This window comes from Suillus subaureus (assembly GCF_016647635.1).
Source record: "Suillus subaureus strain MN1 chromosome Unknown BJ212scaffold_7, whole genome shotgun sequence".
NCBI classification, from domain to species: Eukaryota; Fungi; Basidiomycota; class Agaricomycetes; order Boletales; family Suillaceae; genus Suillus; species Suillus subaureus.
In genome coordinates, this window is record NW_024538563.1 from 1,196,246 (window position 1) to 1,208,363 (window position 12,118).

At 47.3% G+C, this 12,118-nt stretch overlaps 4 protein-coding genes across 4 annotated transcripts; 3 read left to right on the forward strand and 1 right to left on the reverse strand.

The window, feature by feature from the left end:
• Nucleotides 1-8: 8 nt before the first annotated feature.
• On the forward strand, nucleotides 9-1,011 carry BJ212DRAFT_1445558 (uncharacterized protein; the record flags this gene model as incomplete). The annotated part of the gene is made up of 3 exons (XM_041338132.1): nucleotides 9-524; nucleotides 583-898; nucleotides 920-1,011. 3 exons carry the CDS (start codon nucleotides 9-11, stop codon nucleotides 1,009-1,011), a joined length of 924 nt encoding a protein of 307 aa, XP_041196224.1.
• Nucleotides 1,012-2,726: 1,715 nt separating this feature from the next.
• On the forward strand, nucleotides 2,727-4,210 carry BJ212DRAFT_1338002 (uncharacterized protein). The gene is made up of 5 exons (XM_041334992.1): nucleotides 2,727-3,097; nucleotides 3,151-3,191; nucleotides 3,244-3,329; nucleotides 3,377-3,451; nucleotides 3,506-4,210. Exons 1-5 carry the CDS (start codon nucleotides 2,891-2,893, stop codon nucleotides 4,009-4,011), a joined length of 915 nt encoding a protein of 304 aa, XP_041196225.1. The 5' UTR covers nucleotides 2,727-2,890; the 3' UTR covers nucleotides 4,012-4,210.
• A 477-nt stretch (nucleotides 4,211-4,687) lies between these two features.
• Nucleotides 4,688-7,707, reverse strand: BJ212DRAFT_1338011 (acyl-CoA dehydrogenase/oxidase). Its single transcript, XM_041334993.1, has 19 exons — nucleotides 7,388-7,707; nucleotides 7,315-7,335; nucleotides 7,169-7,259; nucleotides 6,912-7,114; nucleotides 6,792-6,857; nucleotides 6,689-6,741; nucleotides 6,548-6,635; nucleotides 6,477-6,494; nucleotides 6,376-6,427; nucleotides 6,086-6,317; nucleotides 6,015-6,026; nucleotides 5,940-5,964; nucleotides 5,716-5,885; nucleotides 5,587-5,664; nucleotides 5,396-5,534; nucleotides 5,306-5,337; nucleotides 5,129-5,249; nucleotides 5,028-5,067; nucleotides 4,688-4,971 (listed from the first exon to the last, which is right to left on the reverse strand). Exons 1-19 carry the CDS (start codon nucleotides 7,433-7,435, stop codon nucleotides 4,901-4,903), a joined length of 1,560 nt encoding a protein of 519 aa, XP_041196226.1. The 5' UTR covers nucleotides 7,436-7,707; the 3' UTR covers nucleotides 4,688-4,900.
• Nucleotides 7,708-11,667: 3,960 nt separating this feature from the next.
• On the forward strand, nucleotides 11,668-12,063 carry BJ212DRAFT_1265421 (uncharacterized protein; the record flags this gene model as incomplete). Its single annotated transcript, XM_041330487.1, has 3 exons — nucleotides 11,668-11,712; nucleotides 11,775-11,885; nucleotides 11,947-12,063. 3 exons carry the CDS (start codon nucleotides 11,668-11,670, stop codon nucleotides 12,061-12,063), a joined length of 273 nt encoding a protein of 90 aa, XP_041196227.1.
• Between the last annotated feature and the right edge of the window lie 55 nt (nucleotides 12,064-12,118).

Here is a 12,118-nt window from a genome sequence, read left to right on the forward strand (position 1 = left end):
ACTAAATAATGCGTTCAACCGCGCTCTGCTTGACTTGCTCATCGTGTCTTCCACCAAAACCTGACGCAGACTTATTTATGACCAAATGCTGCGTTCGCCCTATCTGTCCAACTTGTATCGGCTCAAACCCTCGCCTGAGGAGCTATAACCCCTGCTTGTCTTGTTTAGGCGGCGTGGGCGTGGTTAGCTCGGCTTTCCCGCGGAACATCCGCGCCTCGAATAATGACACAGTGCGGGCCCGGGATGAAGATATATTTATTTTGGGGGATGATGAAGATGATGAAGACGAAGCTCACGAGCTTGCTTCAGTGCCCCCGACCTCTAAACCCGCTCTGCCTGCATATCCTTTAACGTTTTCGTCACCATCCAGTCTAACCAGTGAATCAATACTCATTACGCAGACTGGCGATGCATCTGCAGGACATGCGAAGGTTGTAGTCACGGATGAGCAATGTATCCCCTCTAGACATTACATTAATTCTAGGGACACACTACAAGGGATTGCTCTCCGCTATGGAGCCAATGTAAGACACACTGCGCGCATTAATGGCCATCACTAACCTACGACATGTCATCGTAAAGGGTCGGGAATTATGCCGTTTGAATAACCTACCCCCAAGTACCCTTTCTACTACCCCTCATCTACTCCATACCCGCACTTTTATCGTCCTACCGCCCTCCGCCAAGTCGCTCTCCGTTACGCGGGAAGCGGATCCGGACGCAGGAGCAAGGCGCGTCCGCGAGAAAGCCGAGATGCGTTTGCAAATGCTGACGAAAGAGGTAGATTGGCGCGTGGCGAAGGCATACGTGGCTCTGGCCGATGATCCTGACGAAGAAGCCGTGTATAGCTTCAAGTACAAAGAAACTGGCGGCACTGGTGCCAGCACCTTGGAAGCACGTGCGGCTGATCAGTACCTAGAAGACCAGGAATGGGAAGAGGAACAAAGAACAGCCGGCAAACACATCTCGTTAAAATCGCCAACATTGCTTCGAGGCAAAGTTATTGCATAGACATGAGACCGTCACTATCGTTCATGGCGATTTGCACACGTTGCTAGTAATATCATTGTTCTTACAGATTCATCCAGCCATTACGCGCAAAATTATCTATCCGTTGTCGACTACTCAAGGCGCTAGTAAATTTTCGTGGGCAAGGTGATGTATTCAAATTATACTTATTCCATGTCGTACATCATATATATATATATATTGAGACTTTTACTGCAGGTTTCCAAGCGCCCCTAAACAAGAAGACAGAACGCAAGCGGAACAGACATCACTGTTTATCCTGAACCTTGCCCTCGGTATAAACGGACTCGAGCAGGCGCAATTGAACGTCAAAGAAACACAGCCTCCTTTTTCAGAGTGCTTGAATTGAGCCAGCATTCATCGAGTTTGCAGAAGGTACTCAGCGTTCAGAAAAATCCAGTTCGTGTTCGTGCCAATTCCTATGGTGCTACCTGGTTGGCATCCTGAACCCACCCGACAGCGCCGGGAAAGCGGGGATAATCAAGTGTCAATCGTCTAGATAGGGGCTATCAGCTTAACATGTGCAGCGCATTCGCATATTGTAATTCCTCAGCTATCAGAATTTCAGGGAACTACATCATGATGTGGCTATAGGTGGGATACGCGAAACTAATAACAACTTCAGATTAACAGTGTGCCGTGAAATATTGACACCCACTGTGACCGTGACGGACCCAGGCATTGGTCCATCCTGTTGCCGCTCCGGTCACTCACCCTAAAATTTTAATGCCATCAGGAGCCTATCAGGAGCTGTCAAAATTTTCAAGACGTATTGGGGGGCAGAATTCTAGGAAGCTCGTACAGTGAAATTTTTGCGTACTCAGTCCACCAAAGCCCATATGTACGTATGTGCTTATGCCAAGAGCCACTGGTACCAAGCGCGGACGGCAATATTGAGCGAAATAGGGAAAGGGTTGGTAATTTGGGAGAAGTGGGCAAAAGGCAAATCCCGGACTCGACTTTATTCTAGTTAAACCTTGTACAGCTACTTGAAGCTTCGAGCCCATCATTCTCGACAGCGCCCTCAGATACAGCCGGAGATCTACCGACCACAGTGAGTCTGAAGCTTTGAAGGCTGGTATATGTATTATGTACATGCATTCAAGTACGTCGGGGTCATTCGCTGCTCCAAGTAAGCCGATACAATCTCTTCCTGCCTCAAATTTGACCCGTCTTTCCCTCCGGCCCGGATTTAGACTCATCTGGTCAATTTTAGTCAAGAATTGTAGGCCATCATAATCATGATTAGGCTACAGCCTGGTATAGCCCTGGCGGATGCCTCAGGCTCCTTTGACACAGGAATACGAATTCATATCCCACTTATTTGTACCCATCTATCGTTCTGGAGCTTCCGACTCCCTGCTCACCGTCTCTACCACATGCTGCACTTCCACAAATGACAGGTCGCGGTCATTGAACCCCAGAACCTTGACAGCACATTCGATCTCGCGCCGCGGATACGAATAGCTATGCTCGGAAACAAATTAATTTTAGTGTGCATAGGTACCCACCAATTGTACGTACTTATTGATCAATCTCGATGAGCTGAATCATGATGTTTCACTAACACAAGCGTACATAGGGCAATCACATTTCACGCCTGGAACAATAATACACTCCAATTTAAACGGCATGGTTGGCAGGTGTTATACCGTTTTCCTCATCCACAAAATGGTCGATATTGATCCCACTGATAGTAAATTCTAGGACAGGTTGCTTTATCCAAATAGGTAGCCCCCGACAATTTGCTTGAAATGGCCTTAAGTACCAGAAACTAATGAAAGGGACGGATTTAAGCTTCATGGGATCCAATTCTGTGCTTCGAGACGAAGCAAAGAGATAAAAGAAGGCCGGCAGGTAAATGCACTTGCATCTTCTACTTTCTCTCCCGCTCATGTCTCGTGACATTGAACCTCTCGTGAAACCAATAATTCCACCATTCCCCTTGGATGATTCATTATATTGTCTAAACCCTGAGGAGATTGCCTTCTTCAGGAGACAGACTGGCATTCAAGATGAAGTGGCCCTGAAGACACATATAATTGATGTGCAAAAGGAGGCATACAAGGTGCTCTGCGGTTCATCCGAAGACTGATTGGGTATACTTATCACGACTTGTAGGTAGCTCCCTATGGTTGTATCCGAGGATTTGATTTCCTGCGGTGAGTGGTAGCCTGGACTCAAACATAGTCACTCACATTCGTGACGTCGTAGCACAAACATGTCTAAACTACATAATTACGACCACGTTTTGAAGCGTGGTTCTGAGGGAGCAATATTACTCGATGTCGGTTCTTGTCGTAAGTAGACGACAGTTTTGCATGTCCCTCCTAATTTGTTTTCGCAGTTGGTACCGACGTCAGGAAGGCAGTTGAAGATGGATTTCCGGCCCATAACATCATCACTTCTGACATTAAAGTCGGTTAGTCCCTTCAAAATCTCTTCCATGTCACTAACAAATCATTTCGCATGATAGCATTTTCTGAGCTAGGATACAAACTCTTTAAATCGAGCTCGGAGTCAATTTTATTTATACCTGGCGACATATTTGACCCCGCATTTCTATCAATTTCGCGGCCAGCTAGCTCTGTCCCAGAGGGTGCGATGCCGGACATTCAAACGCTGCGGTCATTAAACGACCTTCATGGTCGCGTCGGTGTTATCTACGCTTCCAAGCTATTTCATCTATTCGACGAGGAGAAGCAACTTGAACTTGCTCGCGCCTTGGGAGGCTTGCTATCCTGCGAATCTGGCTCCACAATCTGCGGCATTCACGTAATTGCATCGGAGAAAAGCGTCGTTCGTCACACAGTGCTAGGCATCGATATCTCCTACTTTTGCCATTCTCAGGAAACTTGGACTAGTTTGTGGGATGGTGTCGTGTTTGAGAAGGGTCGGGTAAAGGTTGAGACGACAACATCGACGGTTGACGTGGGCGGCATTCCTTTTTGTCTTTTACATTGGTCTGTTACGAGACTGTGAGGGCAGATTTTGTCCATTCACAGAAGAGCATAACCATTTACATAAGTACCGACTCGGATCAGTTCAGGTTACCTTCTACTCACTACTAAGTAGTAGCTACCTAACAATTGCTAGAAACGACTCACTCGCCCTTGTAGTAATGACACGTGGTACTATGCATAGCCAACTCATAAGCGCTAGAGTGTTCGCACTTCTCAAGAACGGTCGATGTATCTCGGAGGAAATCGCCACTGACACCAGTAATGAATGAATTTCTTCTCATAATCCGCAGGAGCCCTCAGACCCTTTCTGGCCGACATCGCGGGCCCCTTCAAGTTTGATGAGCATCCCTGCGAGCAGTGGTTGTCGCTCTTCTCCCTCTATAGTCTATTAGGCTGATCAAGTGACGCGCATCCGTGCCCACCTCACGAGGTAAGCATGAGGATGAGGCTCGTGCTTCCCACCGAGTCTCCTCTACCTTGCGACTCAGGACGATGTTTGGCGCAGGAGAACACTGATAGGGCGATATTTGGGGAAGCATGAACGATCACCATCTCGCTAAAAGACGACAGCTCCGCGTCCTTGTATACGCCTGTTATTCATGCCAATATTGCTTGATGGCCGACCTCAAACCCTTACTATCTCAGCGTGATATACCACCTGACGTGGAGGAACTCGCAAGATTCGAAGTCGCAATCGACGCCAAGGTGAAAGGCCGAGATTGACACGGAGATGAAACACAACGGAGATTAAGCAGAACCATCAGACCTTTGGACACGGATAGACGGATAGACAGGTCTATTTGTCAACAACGATGATGCAAGATGGTCGAGCCTATCAGTATAATAAAAATATAATCGAGAAGGTCAAGGACCTCCGAGGCACAGCTAAGCTGCGTACATGATCATGATTACAAGCGAACATTCTTGGGCATCTGTCGAATTGCCTGTCTCACTCCGAGGTCACCGAGTACATCTTCCGCTATGATGATTCAGTTGAAATACCACCTTCGGCCATGACAACACTGTGACACTAACCTCCGCCGAGAACCGCATCGAAGGGAATCGTGCGATGATACTATCGTGGACATCATGATCAGTTGATCTCTTTGCATGATAAGACGAAGTGGAATTCTCACGTGCTCGATATACTGCCCCATCCCGGTCTTCGTGATACCCCGTCCGCCGAATATCTGAACGGCATCGGTAGCCGTTTCTTGGGCACACCTCGTTGCATACATCTTGAGCAAACCGATCGGTCTACGGAAAATAACGTGTGAGCGAAACGCCACCACGGTGCATAGCTAAGACCATACCCCGCAAGCTTCTGTGCCTGTTCCTTGTAGGTCTGCGACACACGTCACCCGATAAGTTCCTAATACTTCAAGAGGATGGAATGAAACTACCATATTGCACATTTGCATAGTTAAATTTTCAAGCCAACTCTGAACACTTTCCGTACGTGAGATCATGGCCGCAATCTTCGATCTGATTACCGCCAGTGAAGACAAGGGTTTGCCAAATGCCTTGCGCTGATTGATCCATCTAGCAGGTGACCATAGTTAGCTAATGTTTAAAAAGGAATCAATGAACACACTTGAGGCATTCCTCAACGATCAGCCGCTGACCTCTAGCGGAAGAAGCGCACATCACCCACCGCTCGTGATTGAAATTGCTGTATAGCTATATAAGTCTTTCAATTCATTTCGTTGAAAATGATACACACGAGAGAATGACGAAGATTCCTCCACCCTCGGGGCCGAGGGTATTTTCCATAGGGACCTTGACGTTTTCAAATGTAACATAGGCAGTACCAGCTGATGATGAATAGCTCGTTTTGATGGGTTTTGTCTCAACACCTTCTGAGCGTTCCACCAGGATGACGGTAAATCCCGTCTGTGAGGATGGTTACTCAATCATTCCATTTTAATAGCGTCAATCACGACTTACATCTGTTTTGCACCCCACAGTGAAGCTAGTCGCAAATGTAAGTTCACGCAGCACGGCTTCAACTTTTGCACTTACTAGTCGGCAAAACTGCGACCCAAGTCACGTCAGTGATATGAACACGAATATTCTACAACCACTTCACTCACGTCCCATTGGTTATCCACTTCTTTGTGCCATTGATGATCCAATACTTCCCGTCTGAACTCTTCGTTGCACGAGTCTGCAGGCCGGCGACATCGCTTCCAGAAAACGCCTCAGATATCGCCAGGCAAATGAACTTCTTGCCAGAAAGCACTTCAGGAATGATCTTCGATCTGAGTTCTGGCGATCCAAAGTTCATGATTGGTGGTAACCCTATGACAGCTCCGCTTTGTAGACCTGCACATCTCCTAATCAGTATCCGAATGACCGGAATCTGAAATTGAAGATATGTTACCATCGCCATATCCACGCTGACCGCAGCGAGATATCTCCTGTATACAGACGAGCTAAACTTAAAGTTAGAATCTTGACAATACAGTCGACTACCACTCTCGCCTCATGAAAGTAATCAAACTAAGAGGTTACAGGTGTCAAAATTGAACACACATTCAACTGGAGCCTCTTACCTCCTCAGGAGACACGACACCACCCATAAGGGTGAGGCCTTTCAAGTGTTTTCCAGGGCCAATGCGCATGGCATGTATGTTTAGCTCTCTATGAACATCTACGTAAGAATGAAGTGCTATGTATCAATGAAATGGACAAACGCCATAGCTGTGATTACATGGGCACTTGGTCGTTTACCGTCTTCTTCATGCAGCTGGGGAATATACATGAGAATTTACCTTGGCAGCAATTGGTAGAACTCGCCAGTGCATCCGGAGTGATAACCTCATCCACAAATTCTCGCATCGCTGCTTGTAGGCATCGATGACTCTGTTTCGATGAGGATGAGCATTGAAATCCAAACAGGTTTGCCGTGGATTTCACCTCCTTGAAGTAAGGGCTATAGTACCCAGCACTGAGCCAGGTAGGCTCTGCATATGGCACATCACTGAGCTTCCCAAGCTCTCGAGAATATATAACGCTTCCCTCTCCTTCAATACAACCTATTTGTAAACGAGCATATTGTGGTCGCAAAAGAACTTCGTGACGGTGGAGGCCATAAAACGCCTCGGTGGCATCCTGACCAGCTGAGGGATCCCTTGTTCAGCTTGTCGGACATCGAATCACGAAAAGAAATGTACCTGTGTCTTCTTCTGCGAATACTGAAGCACCCCCTGGGTGTAAATCCTTGAAACGAGTGATATTGTACACCTTGCTATCGATAACAATCCACTTGACAGGTATCAGGCTCAGCTAGAAACATCATAAAGCAGAGTGGAACTCTTACCAAGTCATCAGGCTTATTGTGCTGTGTAGTATCTAGATTAGACTCCACGCACATAGCGTGTTCTATGACGGACCTTTGCCACCTCCTCACTGGTGAACACCTTCAAGTCCTTTAATGCCATGTTATGGTTCAGGCTTCGAGTTCCAAAGACGACTGTCTGTGTTCAGGTGTCGATGCTTGTACACGATTCGAACTCCAATGAAATCACATGTTTGTAAGTTGTGGCCCGATTCACTCGGACCCAGTGAGAACCGGGACACTGCCGGTCAACGAAAGCATCATGAGAGAACAAGCAAACGTTGTCAAAGGTTGGTGAATTGATCACTGTCGCTGACGGTCATTCGATGGTTTTCAATTCATCAATGCAGAGATCTCTAGCGAAACTCGAAATTCTATTATTTGAAATTAATATATCCTGGTTATCACAAGGTTCGCACACTGGCAGTGGCACTATTCGCTGCTCTTCCCTGACATTCGCCAGTATTTTCGAATCTCACACATTCTACGCTATGATAGGTGTTGATTCCAGAGTACTTAGGCTTGCCTAATCTAAGTCCGTTGTGTCGATGCAGATGTACTAACCGTATTCAGATTCCAGTATGCTCGCGATGGATTGAAGCCCCGGTCAGCGTTGGCTGTCGAAACATTCACCGGCAGGTGAATCAAGCCGCATTGCAATACTCCTTTTGCACCACCACTGGCACAGCGTGACGATCGTTGCAGTCATGCCAGCGGTCCAAAGCGAAGGACCGACTCGGAAGTGGCAGGGATCGATGTACTCGTCAACCGCGCCCATTATATTGCAACCAGTATGTTAAACACACTTTCCAGAGCACAAATATCAGCCATCTTAATCAAACTCGCAGGGTCAATTCTTGCATGAGTTCGAAGAGGGTCTTCACTCCTGCCCTACGATCGATATCACCCTTCATCAGGATGGAACCAGCCGGGGACACGGTCTGCATGCAGTGGCCTTCAGGCTTCGTGCTTTAACTGCTTGCCGGTGACTGACCCACCAGCATTACCGGCGTAGGCTATCATCCAACGGTAATTTTTGCTGCATGCGCGATGTAGCTTGACCTAATACTTAAGTACATGGCTAGTCATGCATTAGTCAAATTAGCACACAGTTGAAGTCAACGAGTGTGACGGGGGCCGCCCATTGCCGTGTCTCCCGATTTCGACCCAAGGAGTATCCATGCTTCCTGATGATCCATTCGTCGGCGTCACCAGAAGTCAGGACTATCTCTCTGCTATCCTTCTCTTCTGATGATTAGGTGCAAGATGAACTTCGCGACAAGCGTCAGTACTTCGGATCGAAGGAACCAAAGGCTACTGCCAAGCATTGAAAATTTCGTTCATAATAGTGCGTGAGTTCTATTCTCCTCGAGGATGTAATAAGACTGAAAGGGGTAGCGGGGATTCCCCTTGTATTTTTGGCTCCAGTATTTGTTTATTACGACCGGCGCCATGACATCCGTCTAGAGCTAGTCTAGAGCTGTCCGAAAACAGATCTGGGAGTCTAACAACTCCTGCATACATGACTAAGGTGTAGTTTGGTATCATGAGCGTCATCTTCTTTGTGTCCTCAAAGAATCTCGAACCTCGGGCACTGGCTACCCGGTAGCCGAAGCATTGCAAAGTTTGCTTATCACGGGTGGAAGCTTTGCTCTTCGACAACGACAAAGTGTTTGTATGAGGATTTTCAATTATGTTCATGACCATCACTTCTTAATTCATTCACCCCAGTAACGGCTCCACATTCTCGGGCCCTGTCTGTATGCTTTCAGCCTACCTGGATTGTGCAGAAGACCATTGTCGCGTGGTATTCACTTGTCAATACCCCGCTGGAGCCGGCAAGACCCTCGTTAAGGTCGCCATCTTCAGATTCGTTTTCGGCGTTGAGGTGTCAGATGGCATCAACACGTGTGATATACCGTTCTGCAGATGCGTAGCACTTATCTTCCTTTGCGATTGTAAGTAAACGGATTCTCAGTATCTGCGAGTCTGTTTCACCGTGCTTCATTGATAGAGATGACGAATATTTCTATAGTTGATCCGAGTCTGCAGGGTCGCCCTTGCCCCAGACGTCAGATCTAGCATTCCTTTATTCTAGATGATGCCACTTTGGCAGTCACGTCCAACAGACGGTGCTCCATAATCGCGACTCTCCCATGCCCTTTTTTGCAGGGTTCCTTGTATTATATTACGAGAGCATGTTCCCGCGAAAGGTTTGCCTTTCTCTCTTCAGCGAAGAGAAGTCACCATACCTCATCCACACCCTCGGCCGTCTTCTCTCGCCTCATGGTGAGTTTGTATGGGTCATGATTACGCTCGTTCCTACGCGACTGGGCTTCTCCAATATGTATTAAGAACTTCTTTTCATATGATGACCGTTGTATCGCACCATTGCGCTTTCGTATCTTACGATATCCGAATTAATATTCTGGCTCGTCTGCTACATAGGAGCTTTAGATCTGGTGCGCTCGCCCATTATGTTTCTGAAATTTGGAGTAGAACCTTACTTCCGCAGATACAGAAGGTTTTATTGGGTCAGAACCTTCTTCACAGATATGGAAGATTCACTGTTCTCGAAGTACTTGATATTTTGGGATGTTTATGACAGTTTGAGTCTGTCCAAAGTTCTGACGCTGCCACTGGCACGAGACTGCGATGTGTCCGATCATACAGGCGAGTGAGTATCACCCCCTGATGTGCAGAACACCCCGGTGTCCATTGACACCCGTGAGAAGGTGCAAGGTGTGTAGTATGCATTCGTCGCGCTGGTCTTTTATCACCCCAGCTTCACCTTATAGAGTGGGTTTATCCCCGCCTCGCATCGCGGCTCCCCGTATGCTTCCGGGATACTGCTTGGAGCCCAATAACTACTCCTGTGTGTGACATACCCCATTCGTTTCCTCCGGTTTACAACTAAAGCAGGGTTTTGAAGGCCTTTAATCCGAGGATAACTTTGTACACCATTTCCGTCTGGCGTCAGAATTTGCCTTGAGCTGTGCCTCGATTGATGACTACATGCATTTATAGACGTTTCGAAGAAATTGAATGTATTATATCAGGAGTTTGTATCTTTACGTGAAGACTTCGTTCCTGTTCCTCTTGACTATCTACATGTTGCCCCATTCAATGAACGGTAGCACTACGCCACATTTTGTTCGATTTGGACCATACTACGTGTCGGGTACAGCTTACGACGATGACCTCCAAGTAACATGATTGAACTCTGAAAGGAAAGCGTTTTGATTTTGATCTGGTCCCTGGGCCTGACCGTCTGAGTGTGAATCTATTCAAAATGCTCTCCCGAGCCGACACATCAAGATACTTCAAATTTACCCAGCGAATCTTATTAATTCCTGACGAGCGTCCCCGCCACAGAACGCATTGCTATATTTTCCCCTGGGGAGATGTGCACTGTAACAGACAAGACTACTATAAGAATTGCGACCAATACCGTTATCAGCACGCGCTTAAGTTGAAATAATCTGCTAACCTTATCGCTCGAGTCCAGTGGACTCAAGTGACCGGACTCTGAATGGTACAGTCCCTAGAGACTGCCGTACTGCCAATTCAGCTTCTAGTTGGTGATCATCTGAAAAGGGTACTACAGCAGCTCTAAAGACGACATTCTGCACGTTATGCATGTTGAGAGCATGTTACACAGATTCGATCGATCATGGGTATTATTTTCTTCTCTGGATCTGCGGTTACGGCAGTGGCTAGCCAACTTGTACGAATGTCATGATGTTGGCCTGATTGGTGTCAGAGCGGAATAGAGCCGGCCAAGAAGGAGCGCTTTCCGAAGTGCGGAAGCGGTGAAACGGCTGGATGGTGGCTGCGTCGTGTTCTGAGGACCCTTGGCAACTTGTAACTAAACGCTGACCACGAGGGTCGTGCCAAATCTGCGATCAGCTTGGCCTCATGCTGGCTGGTCCTTCATACCATTTCCGTACTACCCTTATCAAGAACTGCGAGTCTAAACGGTAGTGACATCCCATAGATGAGATCACGCAGTTACTCTCAATACAGGTGCGCCCGTCACAAAGTTCCGGCTACTCTCTTGCACCATACCATGGTTTGATATGCGCTCCCACGATTACTTCGTAAATGGGTTTTCGCTACACCGAAGATGTCTTACCATATGCATCCAATCGTATTGGTCAATCGGTGTGCGTATAAAAGCATACCACGTCAATCCAAGTCAAACCCATCCCTCACTACCATTTCGCGTTCGTCTTCTATCCATAAGGATCCATAGTCACCCACCATATACTTACAAAATGTGCAGCATGGAATGGTGTGTTCCAATCCCACAGAAATCATGCTTGTCAATGACCGATGTCCCTTCGTTGCAGTTTCGGTGATCAGTACAGAGGATGTGGGGTGCGTTACTCCGAGCTTTCTGCGAGCTTTGACCTCTTGACAACCATGATGGCGCCATTTAGCATTACGTCCGAATCTATCAGACTGGAATTACATACGATTGTGCCCGGCCGAATTGCAAACTAAGTGCAGCACATATGCACAAAACCGCCAAGAACTGCGGGTGCAACATGGTGCGAAAACACGCGCCTCCTGATTTTGGCCAGTCTTCTTATGGATATTACTCGCTTCCAGGAATTTTCTGATCACCGCAGAGTTCGCAACCTATTCCAAACAAAATGCGACGCCTGCCTGGAGTACGAGGGTGGAGGTTCGGATGAATACGGCCATCGAACGGGACGCCATTGGTGACATCAGCATACAACTACCATACTCTTGAGGTGGTTGTCATCGCCTCCACTTATTT